At 45.6% G+C, this 13,273-nt stretch overlaps 1 protein-coding gene across 4 annotated transcripts in view; it reads left to right on the top strand.

The window, feature by feature from the left end:
- CRTC1 (CREB regulated transcription coactivator 1) overlaps nt 1–8,574 on the top strand; it is a 94,580-nt gene extending 86,006 nt beyond the window's left edge. The window contains exons 12-14 of one of the 4 annotated variants that reach the window (XM_087703256.1): nt 2,517–2,603; nt 6,188–6,383; nt 7,706–8,574. In XM_087703256.1, the coding sequence (XP_087559382.1) occupies nt 2,517–2,603; nt 6,188–6,383; nt 7,706–7,917 (495 nt within the window). In that variant the 3' untranslated portion in view covers nt 7,918–8,574. The remainder of the gene's footprint in view (nt 1–2,516; nt 2,604–6,187; nt 6,384–7,705) is intronic. The other 3 variants (XM_087703258.1, XM_087703257.1, XM_087703259.1) reach the window with 3 other exon arrangements.
- The last annotated feature ends 4,699 nt before the right edge of the window (nt 8,575–13,273 follow it).

The following is a 13,273-nucleotide window of genomic DNA, read 5'->3' as shown; positions in this document are numbered from 1 at the left end:
CTCCAGCGCAGCATCTCCCCCTTTGCCTCAGCCCCGTTCAGCTGTTGAGGGCCCAGCCTGTAGGTCTGGAGCAGAAGGCGTCCAGTGTGTCCCCATTTCCGCCTCCATCCCTGTCATTTCCATGATGTTCCCACCCCACCTTGAAGCCCCTACTTTCCATCCTCTGGTTCTCACAGCAGAATCCTGACATAGTAACACACATACATCACCGACAGGGGTGGGATTCAGCTGGTTTGGGCGAACCAGTAGCTCTGACGATCAGCTGGGGAGCGAACCGGTTTGCTCCGACAATCAGGTGGGCCCGCCTGCCCGCCCCTGCGCATTACTTACCTATACCCTCTCATTGCCGCGCCTCAGCTGTGTTATTCCCCAAAATTAACCTGGAAGGTAAGTTTTGTTAAAACTGCGCACGTGTGCGGAGCGCACACGCACAAAGCACACGATCACTGAACCTGTCATTAAACCAGGCAGATCCCACCACTGATTAGAGGGCCAAGAAACTGAATCCTGGGCCATTCATTCCATTTCTATAGCCACCCAAATCAAGCAAGAGACCCTGGGCGGCTTACAATTCTAACATGATAAAACATTTTTAAAAAGCAACAATTGAAACATCCACAAGTAAATAAACAGAGCGGCAGCCACGTAAAGGCCAAGTAACAGGGCCTCTAATGCCTTCCGAGCCTAATGACTGCGTGTACACAGATAAGTTTTTAAAGCTTTGCGAAAAACCAACAGGCTGGGAGCGATTCTAACTTATCACCAGCAAACAGCAACAGGATTTTGCTGCCATGGAGCGGGAACGTCTTTAGATGCATGCATGCTTTTCACAGATTTGGGACATGTACAGCATATCTGGTCCAGTTCTGGCATGGGGATATCTACATATCATTTGGGATATTAATGATACTTCACTCGGAATCAATGTATGTCCTTTCCTGGTGGTTTCGTATAGAGGGTAAATATGAGGGGTCCTCGGTGCTCTCTGAGCTTGCTTTGCTTTTTGGAAGACGTTTTGTTACCCAAACTAGGTGACATCGTCGGTGCTGATATTAAATAACATGGAGGAGAGGACCAAGCCCTTGTGGCACCCCATATTGGGACAGGCAGAACCACTTTAGGTGTTTCTGTTCCATGTTCCAACTGGAGTCACCCAATTAGGAAAGAATGGAATTATGTCTCAACCCCATCCCTAGTAGATACTCCAGATGATCCAGAGAGAGGCCATGGTCAGCTGAAAGGGGTGAGCTACTATGGTTCTGTTGTGGCCCGCCAGCAGAGCTGGCAGCAGATTCAGACAGTGAGGAGGTTGGGGAGGAACATGGGCCAGTCCTGGAGTCTGGGGAAGGCTTGGACGAGGGCTCTGCGTCAGAGGCGGCTGTCCAACAGTTATCAGCTGCTTCAGAGTCAGACATCAGTGAGGCAGATGAACAGCTGGAGCCTATTCCCAGTGTGCGCATGTGCAGAGTTGCCAGACAAAGGGAACAGCTAAGGAACAAGTGCCGACTTGGGAGTAAGGCCACAGGTGAACAATAAATGCCCCCCTCCCATTGGGAATAAAAGAGAAGCGAAAGGGGAGTGGAGTTTGCAGGAGACAATTAGTTTGCTTAATTGATTCGTCACTCCGGAGGGTCCTTGCCAAGTTTTGAAAATATTGGCCTGGCAGGTCTCCAAGCCAGATAAGGCTTGTGACTGTAAAATTCACTCTTGAAAGACTTTGCTGGATGTGAATGAGAGGAATTCACAGTAACTTATAATAAAAAGGGTTTTGTGTCAGGACAAGGAGTCTGCTTCGTGGTTTGGGGAAACCAAGGTCAGAACAGGTCCCTTTACAGCCTACGGACTTCAACTCCCAGAATTCCTGAGCCAGATGGCTTATGAATGCTGAGAGTTGAAGTCCACAGGTCAAAATGGGCCAGAATTGCCCATTCCGTTTCCTGTAAGAACTCTGTGAAACTGAAGCTGCATTACCAGAAAGGAAAGGTTGGGGATTGGCCAGGAATTGTCCAAGGTGGCTGAAACTTTGATTGATGTAGGTCAACAATTTCCATATATAATTTACCCATCAGCGTATAATTGTCCCCTTTTGTAATGTCATAAGGTTACATTTCTCTGTCCCACTCCCAAGTGTTTAAAATATATATGCAGAAATGTTTCTGAATGGTAGTGTTCTTTCCCCAATCTACGTTTTTCTTCTGCAGTCATTATCTAGGATGGGATAGGGCTGTAAACGCATTGTTTTTTCTATTTCCCAAATCTTTTTTTTTTCTCCCACTCCCAAATTATCCCTCCCTTTTTATAAGCGTTCTGTTTCGGTTAATCACTCTGAGAACACTGCCTTGTCAGTCAATAGCTTCTTAACAATTTGAGCAAATCAATCCTAGAATCAACAAAATGTAATGGTAAAACCTGGGAGCACCATTTTGGGGTGAAAAAGCGATAGCCAAATTCCTCTCTGAACTTATAAAAATTGGATGGGCTTGACTTTACATTAATTCTTGTTTTTCTTCTTGCAGCAAACGTCTATCCTAGGGAGTGTCTTCGGCGACTCTTGTTACGATCAGCAGATGACTGCCAGACAAGCAAATGCTTTATCCCATCAGGTGAGTGGGAAATGTACTTCGTTTACGTACAGGTAGTCCTCCGCTTACAGCCCATTCATTTAGCGACCATTCAAAATTACAGCACGTGACTTACAAGCAGTCCTTGCACTTAACGACCGTTGCAGCATCCCCTGTGATCATGTGATCAGAATTCAGGTGCTTTGCTTCAGACAAGCAAAGTCAGTGTAGGAAGCCTTGCTTAGCAACTGAAATTCGGGTCCCATTTGTGGTCATAAATCAAGAACTGCTTGTAATGGAATTGAGCAACCAAGGCCTGGTCTACAGCAGAAATGTACCAACCATCTCAGCAGATAGTTGGGTCGACAGAGAGCTAATTTCACGAGGGGCCATTCTGATTTTCCCTCTTTCCAAGCAGCTTCCACAGGGATTCCTTTCCTGCATTAAGTTCAGTATTGAATTTCCCCAGCGCAGAAATCCTGAAAGAGTTGCTTATTGTTGAATTCTGCAACATAATGGGGGAAGTTGACTTCTCTAAGAAGAGATTCTTTACCGCTTCACATTTCTCAAGCACACTTTTTGAGTAAATCTATTTGAATTGGGGAGTGTGATTACGTGAATCCATTGGCAGTCTTGATAAACGTCACATAAATTTTTTCAGAGATTCCCCTATGTCCTAAATTAAAATGAATGGATGGCCCCATGTTTCCTAAGTTGACCTTTTTTTAAAGATTTCTACAGTTCTGAGGTTATTGGTGCCTTGCTGCAGCTGAACAATAGAAGACACAAAAAGTATCTTTAATTAAATTTAATTTGAAATATTATAGCATATGTCACTGGCTAAACCACATTCATTCTGCTATCTCCATCTTGAAGACCTTTGAAGTGCAAATCTCATGGTTAAAACCGTTTGCACTTTTATGTTTCTTCTGACTACCATTCTTTGTGCATCACAAGAGTGAGTAAGCAAAGTATAAATGCAAAAAGATAAATAAGATTAAAAATTGACCTTGATTCCTGGGATTACACAGATCCAGCCATGCAATTTTGTGGCAACAATGTGGATATAGATTGTTTTTGCCCTGTGCGATTTTTTTTTTCCAATTAAGCTCTGGAAACCACTGGTGGTTTTTCATCCAAGTACTGGTGAGGCCTGATCCTTCTTAATTTACAAATCCAGACAAGGTCAGCCAATGTTGAGAAATAAATAGGATAGACGAATTTAATGAAGTAAAAATTAGGGCAATAATTCAAGGTCTCCTTTGTCCAGCCGTGGAGCATTGCTGCCCTCTGGTGGGAAGATGCAGAAAGTAAGGATGCCTGCTAGACTTTTGGGCTGAGATGCTTGCTTTTGGAGTAAGATCCATTAAAGCTGTGATAAAGTATGTAGCAAAGTGGACACGGGAAGACTTTGGCTGTGTTTTGCCAACTGTCAGGGCAGTGTTCAGTGCCCACTGGGTTCTTTTGGATCCCAAGAAAATGAACACTCCAATACATAAAGGGATTTTAAGCATTATTAGCTCAAGCAGAGTTAAAGTATAACGTTAAAAAAGTCTAAAATAAAAGACATACGTACCAAGCAAGATGATACCCAAATCTCTTAGAGGATGTCAGGAGCTCTTTCATAACCACAACAGGGATATCCCAAGGGCAGCCAGTTTTCTCTAATGCTAGGTTGTCCCCAAAAGTGCTTTTTTCAAAAGGCAGCTGGACTTTCTTGGTTTTTCCTTGAAGACGTTTCGTTTCTCATCTAAGAAACTTCTTCAGTTCTTTGGAACTGACAAAGCTTCTTGGATGAGAAGCGAAACGTCTTCAAGGAAAAACCAAGAAAGTAGCACCTTTCAGACAACCATGATCAGGATGACCAAGAATCTCCATAGACTTGAATGCTAGGTTCCATGCATAAGCCCCCCCCCCCCCAATAACAACCACCCCACAGTTTTTAACAAAATATGACATTATGAATTCATAGCCTCAGAAGGCTGCAAAATCTGATCTTGATTGGGTGACACATGATCCTGGGATGGGCATCGAAAGTCTGAGACTTTCACAGTGGGAGACACTGTGGGAGACACGGGAAAATTCCTCCCCCCCCCCTTTGTCCCCCCCCCCTCTCCCCCGGATCTTCTTTTTTCAGCAAGGTAGAGTGAAAAATAAACAGGCTGGCTCGGCATGAACTGTAGATTTTCCTTCACACAAAGGAGAAATCAAACTATGTTACTAACTCCTCGCAATAACACCGTTCTTCTGCATTGCCACTACAGACTGGCTTAGCCCAGGGTTTTTCTAGCTGTGTTTGGGGGAATCCCAGGTTTCTACAAAAACTTGGTGGGGTTCTGGAGGAGACTTAAGGAGAAGGAAAAAAAAAACGTTAACTCGGAGCAGCCAGTTCTCAATCACCAGAGATTTGCCTCTTGGCCAGGAATTCTAGAGTGTGTATTTTTTTTAAAGTAATTGGTTCTGCGGCCTTGAAAAAAAAAAGTTTGAAAAGCACAGATTTTAATAACAACTTCCAAATGTAAAAAGATCCTCAGAATTGAGAGCTCTGCTTTTCTGTTGACATGAATGATCTTTCATTACTTTTAACTAATAATTAATTGATAAGTGGTTTAGATTTAATTACTACATTTGACAAGTGCCGCCCTCGGCTACAAAAAGGTCATTTGCCTCATTTTCAGAAGTAATATTAAGCACCTAAATTTACTCAGAAGAAAAGAACCATGGAAATTATCATGGACTAGACCAGGGGTGTCAAACTCGATTTCATTGAGGGCCGCATCAGGGTTGTGTTTGATCTTGTGGGTGGGTGGGGCGTGGCCAGGGTGGGCATGGCCAGCTTAACATCATTTGTATTGGCACCTGTGGTGGCCCAAGCGCCCTGTCAGCAAAAACGGGCTCCCGAGCTCTGTTTTCAGCTCGTACAGCGTCCTGCAACTCTCTGCCAGTGAAAACGGATCCTGAGCTCCATTTTCACTGGCAGATGGTTACAAGAGGTGGTACCAGCCAAAAACAGAGCTCAGGAGCCCGTTTTCGCTAGCAGAGGCACCGCGGGCCAGTCCTTCCTTGTTTCCAGGGAGGCCCCGCAGACCAGATCTAAGCACCCTACAAGCCAGATCTGGCCCGCGGGCCTTGAGTTTGACACCCCACTAGACCATGCGGTTGGATGCTAGATATTCAATTTGACTACTCTTAGTGTCTGGTTGCCTCCCAGCCTCCTCCAGAACCAAAAGCAAAATCTGGAAGAGAGCTGGTTCCCCTCATCGGCTGCTTGTAAAAGTCCTCTTATTTCAAAGTGGGGTGGACTTCTACTCCAACTGGGGAATTTTGGGAATTGGAGTCTACAATATCTTAAAAGTTTTCAAGGCTCTAGAGCAGAGGTGGGGAACTATGGCTCCTTTATGACTTGCGGACTTCAACTCCCAGAATCCCTGAGCCAGCGCAAGTCATAAAAGGGCCACCGTTCCCCTACCCCCGGCAAAGGGCAAAATGGTGGAGCCAAGCGGGATTTATGTCTTTAGAGGCAATCTATCTCAAAGGAGGTTGGGGAGGAGAACTAGGGGAGAAATGGTGGCCTTCACATCCTACCTCTGGTGGCCTTAGAAATAGGCCTTTGATCTGATCTCCAGGATTCCTTCCTTCAGCTCGAGCAGTTCAACATGATTGAAAACGCCATCAGCTCCAATAGCTTGTACAGCCCCTGCTCTACCCTCAACTACTCCCAGGCAGCCATGATGGGGCTGACCGGGAGCCACGGAAGTCTCCAGGACCCACATCAGCTCAGTTACACCAGCCATGGGAACATCCCAAACATCATCCTTACAGGTAACGAAACGCCCTGGTTTCAGCCTCCTTGGGAAATGCAGGGAGCAGGGCCTGCTAAACCTGTACCTTCAGGGATAGGTAAACTTCCTTGCACCCGGCCGGGGGGGGGGGGGGGGGAGGTGCTTAAGTGATTTATCTATTTGGTGAATAGTGGTGTTATAAGAGTCCTTTTTTCCCCCCAGGCAATTGTGTTAATGGGTTGAAATGAGTACTTCAAAACTTATAGGGAACTTCAGGGCATCTGTTTTGTCCCCTTCCCTGGGGGGGAAAAATGGCCTGGGTTTTTATTTTTTTATTTTTTAAAGAGGTCAAATCACTAATCACACTTCTTAGAATCCATCATAACCATCAAAAACCGGAAAAGTCTTCTGCGTTGGAGGTTAAGGGGGCTGCCCAAGGGCCCCTGGTTACTCCTGTAGCCTAGAAATGGCCAACCCTGCTTGGAGAAAGAGGCATTTGGCAAGCAAGGGTTATGTCTCCCCCCCCCCCCCCATGACTCTTTTAAATAAACCTCCCCCAAAGAGGTACTCTGGAGAGTGCACAGCAAGGAACTAAAATCCTAAAAGCAAGTAGATAATAAAAAGTTAGGCAATTGAGAAAGAGATGAGGCCCCACCGGTTGAATTCTTTAGCTGATAAGGTCTGCAACAGACCTTCCCCGCTTGCCCGGCTCAGTGGGGTAGGCTGATGTAAAGGTTCCCACGATAGCCTGGCCCTGTGCCCGTGATGGAGAACCTCTGGCACAAAAAACCATGTTGCTCGGCACGCACGGCCTTGCCTGTTTGTCTCTCGGGTTTCTGGTGCGTGTGCGCGCACAACAATTACCTGTCCTTCATGTGTGCAGCAGTGCTGAAAACCAGGGTGCGCATGCGTGCCGGTCAGCTGAGTTTTGGGTGCGCACGTGCGCCAGGACCCAGAAGTTCAGCTTTTCTGGAGCGCGGCCCCGACGAGAGCACGGGCGTGCAACGTTTACGTGTGACCTTTTCGGCACTCAGTATCGAAAAGGTTCACTATCCCTGCCCTATGCCATTTGGGAGGGGGGGGGCGGAGATAGGCTAGGCGAGAAAAAAATCCATGTACTAATTTCTTTTTTTTTCTTTAGTGGCTTCATTAGTTGAGAATAAATAGCTCAGATTGAAAGAGAAACTGAGCAAACTTGATCAAAATTCTCTCTCTCTCTCTCTCTCTCTCTCTCTCTCTCTCTCTCTCTCTCTCTCTCTCTCTCTCTCTCTCTCTCTCTCCCTCTCTCTCTCTTTCTCCCTCTCCCCTCCCCATCCCTCCCTCTCCCTCCCCTGCTCTCTTTTTCTCTCTTTCTCTCTGTAGTGACCGGGGAATCGCCTCCCAGTCTGTCGAAAGATCTCACCAGCTCTTTGGCCGGGGTGGGGGATGTCGGCTTTGACTCAGATTCCCAGTTCCCTCTGGACGAACTAAAAATCGACCCCTTGACCTTGGATGGGCTTCACATGCTCAACGACCCCGACATGGTCCTTGCGGATGCCGCCACAGAGGACACTTTCCGGATGGACCGGCTGTAGTGGGGGGTGGGGGGTGGGGGTGGAGAACGGAAAGGGAGTGTGTGCCGCGCAGTCCAAAGGAGCGCCTCCAAATCACCAAGTCCCGGAACGTCCACGCCACTCTGGTGCTCGGAGGGAGATCGGGCCGAGCCCATCTCGGATCTCTTGCATCCCATCAGGGTCCCCGGAGAGCCGCGACTCCACTGTGTGTCCAATTTAGCGATCGCTCGTTCTACAACTTGCCCGGCAGCTGTCCTGCTCGCCTCTCCTCCCCCAGCACCAACTTAAAAGGTTCATGCCTTGCTGTTGGGAGAACGTTCCTCAAAGAGCCGTCTCTTCTACCCCAGGCCTCCCCCCTCCCCCTTACCTCCCCCTCCCTCTGTCACCAAAGTTCCAGCATTTTTGGTCCTCTTTCTTCGTCCTTCGCCCTAAAAGCTTTGGGCTTTGTGTTCTTCGGGAAGTGGCGTGGCAGCGAAAGTTATATTTCCCCCACTCCTCCTCCTCCTCCTCCTCTTTCCAAGGCAGAGGAGCTCTTCAGAAGATAAAATAGGTGTATCGTTTTGTTTTCCTGTGTACGTAAACTATCCGACCTTTGGCTTCTGTTACAAAAAAAAACAGACATCCCGCATGGAGCTGAAAGCTTCCCTCCCCCCCCCACCCTCCGGGGGAGTTGGGGTGGACCGTTCGATGAAAATGGGGGGGTTGGGGGCGGGGAGAAAGAGGAGGCCATGATTTCTAAAGCTGCTTTGTGAATACCACTGCCTTTCCAGGGAGAAGGACTGGACTTGGAGAGGTGGAGGAAAGCCCGCTGTGGCTCTCCAAATAAAACTCCATAAAGCCGCCGCTTGCATTGGGGGGGTGGGTGGGGGTGGGGTTGTTGAGGAAGAGTGGCTTGCAATTTCTCCGCTTGATTCTCCGATCCTTGACTGTTTTCTGGAGTCCCATCATGGCCTGTTAGCTCATTTGCCTGTGTGCATGCAGCAGCTTTCAGAAACAGCTGTCTGACCGCCACCTCTCCCCCCCCCTCCTCCCCCGTTTGGGAGATTTAGCTGCATGAGCCACATAATTCCTCTCGGCAAACTGACCGTGTAAAAACTGTTTCTGTTTTATTTTTTTCCTTCTTATTTTTTTTTATTTTATCGTTGTTGTTGTTCCTTCAAAGAATTTTCAGGGAGAGGCAAGGCAAGCCAAGGGAGGAAAAGGAGGCACAAACATTTTCCTAATTACACATGGAGATTCTGCAATTTGTCTGAAGGAATGAGATCTGGGTCGCCTCCTGCAGGTCGTTTTTTTTTTTTTTAAATAACTTTGTCTAAGGCAGTGTTTCTCAACCTTGTCAACTTGAAGATGTCTGGACTTCAACTCCCAGAATTCCCCAGCCAGCGAATGCTGGCTGGGGAATTCTGGGAGTTGAAGTCCAGATATCTTCAAGTTGACAAGGTTGAGAAACACTGGTCTAAGGCAGCAATCTTTCCCCCTCCTCTTCCTCCCACCCACCCCTTTTGCTTAGGAAGAAGTTCTTGTTCTGCGTATATTAAAACAAAAACAAAACCCTTTTCGTGCATGAAATAATCTGCCTCTGACCAAATCAGGGTCTGGTTATTATTATCTTTGTGCTCCAAATTGGTTAGATGGAAATCCTTTCAAGTGGCTTCGCTCATCCAAGGAGGCATGTTCAGGTTAGGGCATCCCTTAGGCTAACCAACCTGAGATTTGTCTGGCTAGTAGTGGGTGGATTCAGTGGCCCATAAACCGAGGGGTCTCCAATCTTCGCAACTTTTACAACTTGCAGACTTGCAACTCCCAAAATTCCTCAGCCACCATAGGGTCTCCTGCTTGGGCAGGGGGTTGGATTAGAAGACCTCCAAGGTTCCTTCTGAGGTGGCACAGTGGTTAAATGCAGCACTGTAGGCTACTTCAGCTGACTGCAATTCTGCAGTTCGGCTGTTCCAATCTCACCGGCTCAGGGTTGACTCAGCCTTCCATCCTTCCGAGGTGGGTAAAATGAGGACCCGGATTGTTGTTGGGGGCAATATGCTGACTCTGTAAACCGCTTAGAGAGGGCTGAAAGCCCTATGAAGCGGTATATAAGTCTAACTGCTATTGCTATTGCTTCCAACTCTGTTATTCTGCCTTTTCTAGCTTTGTAGTACCTTCTTTCTGGCCAAAGCTGGAGGGTGGGTCTCCAGACTGAACTCCCCCACAAACACACAATATGTTCTGAATCTAAGAATTGAGGCCCCTGCTTTCTCTCTTACACCCCCCCCCCCAAATGCTTCCTACTATTCTTTGCTCCCCCTATTTTCAGACTTCTACTCCTCTCCTTCCCCATTGAATTATAGCTGGATATTTGTGTGTATATATATACACACTCACAAGTGCAGGTAGTAAGGAAATCCATTCTGAGTACGTGTTCGGTTGCGTTTTGTTTGTGCCATGGTCAGTTTATAATTTTTGCACTAAAAAAAGATGGATTTTTTTTTAAAGTGTTGTAGGTTCTTTGTGTAATGTTTTTGCTGTGATGTGTTCCTCTCCCCCTTCCTCCGTCCCATCTTCTAAATTCTAGAAGATTAAAAAAAAAAAAACCCGCTCTCTCCATTTCATAACCCTTGTCAGTATTTTAGTTTGACCGCCTCTAAATACCCCTAGTGGTCTGCTTATTTCAAATTTTCTATGGCTGTTTCTCAGAGGAAATTCACCGATTGAAAAATTAAAATAAAAAGCTGCTTTATTCTGCTTTAAACACGGGCCCCTAGGTACTAAGCAGGCCGTTTGCAACTCTCTCTGGTTTCCGACAACACAGTTAGTTAGTTTTCAGTCAGATCTCTCGTCTTATTTCATCAGCATGCCAAAATTTCCTTTGAACTTTGACCTGCAATTTGGGGGGGCAGTTGGAAAGCAAAAATGCAGAATCCTCTCAGTTTGACTCAATCCCTTTCCGGTTTGGGAAAGATTCATTGTTTCTTGAGCTGGATTTTGTTTTGTTTTTTACATGGAGATATAAATGGCTATTTTCTTTCTCTCATTTTTTAGATTTACACATGTACATAGGAAAACTTGTGTATTGATAAATTGTAAGTAGTTTTTCAAAATGGCCTTAATTTACTATTTATGTATATACATAAGGGTGTGTGATTGTGCATGTCTGTGAGTGCACACAGTCACACACATAGACATCCACACAAACAGACAAAACCTGCTCTGAATGCAATTTAATTTGAAATAGCTGAGCATCAGGGACCACTTGCTTTCAACAAATATTATTTCAGCTTTCCCTTGTTAGGCTGGGGGAAGCTGGAAGTACACGTTAAAAATAAAATAAAAAAAGTCGTAGAACAAGGAAAAAATGGAAGACTTTAAACAGCAACCAAGCTGGTGTTGTGGATCTGATTTTGCTGGTTGAGGTAGTAATTATGGGCCCCGATGGTGATCTCTTTTTACTGCACCTTACTTTCTGTTGCTTTATAAAATGGAAAATTCCCCCCCCCCTTTCAATTCTTGAGTAAAATCTGCATTAAAGATTAAGGAGGTTGGGGGCGGGGAGGAGAAATATAATAAAAGAAATGCACTAGAGCTCCAAGTTACGGGATCTGCAATTTGCCAAAACTGATGCAGGGTGGGAGGAAGGCAAAAGAATCTTGTTACGTGTAGGGCTTAGAAACCCCAAAGTTGCATTCTATCTTTTCGGGTTCCACTTTGTGTTTTTGTTCTATTGGGAAAAAAAAGAGGGGGGGGGAGAATTGTCTGGGGAAAATAAGCCTTTTTATGATTGTTGATGTCTGCATGAGTGGTGAAGAATCTGTCAAAAAGTGGTGCCTGTTTTTTAGGTAGAGAATTAAGACTTTAAATTAAAAACAAAACAGATATGTCTTAACTGTGAGCTTAATTTGGATCTGGATTTGACCCCACATTGGTCATAGTTGTGAAGTGGTCCTTCTTTATTTTCATTCTTTAAAATCTGACTTCATTCTCTCTCCCCCTCCCCCACAAAGTTAGGAGCAGTATTGACAATTCTCTGCCCTGTTTCTTCATTTTAGCTTCATAATCAACACAACAGAGAACCTCAGCCAAGAGAAAATTTCTGGCCCAAGATCACTAAGTAAGTTTTGGGGCAAAAGCTCCTGTATTTCCAGTTTGAGTCAGATAGTAAAATCCAGAGCCTGAGGCTCTCTGGGTGTTTTTCCTGTCCATTTCCAAATATCCTGCCAACGTGGTGAGTGGCAAGGGATTGTGGCTTTTGCCACCCAAAACATCTGAAAACCAGCCGTTTGTGAGGCCCTCTGAGCTTCATTGTTTTCTTGCAGACATTTCATTACCCAGCTAGGTAACATCATCAGTGCTTGCTCTCTCTTTATATATGAGTGGCTTGCCCTGTCAGTGTTGGTGGAAGTGTTCTTTCCGATTCCTTGATTAATTTAGTTTACTTTATTGTCCCTGCACATGGTACAATGAAATTAAATGCCATCTTCTGTGTACATTGCAAGTACAAAAACACAAACTTACATCCTTTACGTTCTATATAATTGAAATTGAAAACCCCGATATTGCACTATACCATAGAATTCACTATGGGTATTGCCCTGGGATAGAAGCTGTTTTTCAGACTGTTTGTTCTTGTTTTTATTGTCCTGTACCGTCTGCCAGATGGTAATAGTTCCAAAAAAAAAAAAGTGCCCAAGATGAGATGGATCTTTGAGAACGTTTTGAACTTTCTTAAGGCAGCGGGAGCTATAAAGCTCTTCCAAAGAGGGGAGAGGGCAACCCCAATGATCCTCTGGGCAATGACGTTGACCCTCTGGAGGGCTGTCCTATCTGCCCCTGTGCAATTGGCAAACCATACACAGGTGCAGTAAGTTAAAATACTCTATGGTGCAGCGGTAGAAGGTCAACATCAGAGGTGGGTTCCTACCAGTTCACCCCTATTCGGTACAACCGGTTCGTCAAATCTACCGAACCGGTTAGAAGAGGTTCCACCAGTGGACCTGGAAAGCAGGCCACACTTACAGAAGAGGTTCCAAAATTTTTTGAAAACCACCACTGACACACACACACACACACACACACAGACTCACACAGAGAGAGAAAAAGAAAGAGAAAGAAAGGAAGAAAGAAATAAAAAAAGAAAAAAGAAAGAAAAAGTGAGAGATGAAAGGAAAAAAGGAAAAAGGGACAGAGAGACAAAAGGAAGGAAAGAGAGAGAGAGAGAAAAAACACATGGCCGGCAAGCCACTCCCACCAGGTCACATGGTCAGCAAGCCACTCCCACAAAGGAGGCCACACCCACAGAGTAGGTTCGAAAAAAATTTGAAACCCACCACTGGTCAACATTCACTTGTTGTTTCCTGAGAAGTCTCAGGTAGTATAATCTGTGCTGGGC

Source organism: Thamnophis sirtalis, unplaced genomic scaffold (assembly GCF_051295495.1).
Source record: "Thamnophis sirtalis isolate CommonGarterSnake01/CBP01778 unplaced genomic scaffold, rThaSir2_p1.2 scaffold_1, whole genome shotgun sequence".
Classification (NCBI taxonomy): Eukaryota; Metazoa; Chordata; class Lepidosauria; order Squamata; family Natricidae; genus Thamnophis; species Thamnophis sirtalis.
This window is presented reverse-complemented; position numbering and strand designations above follow the sequence as displayed.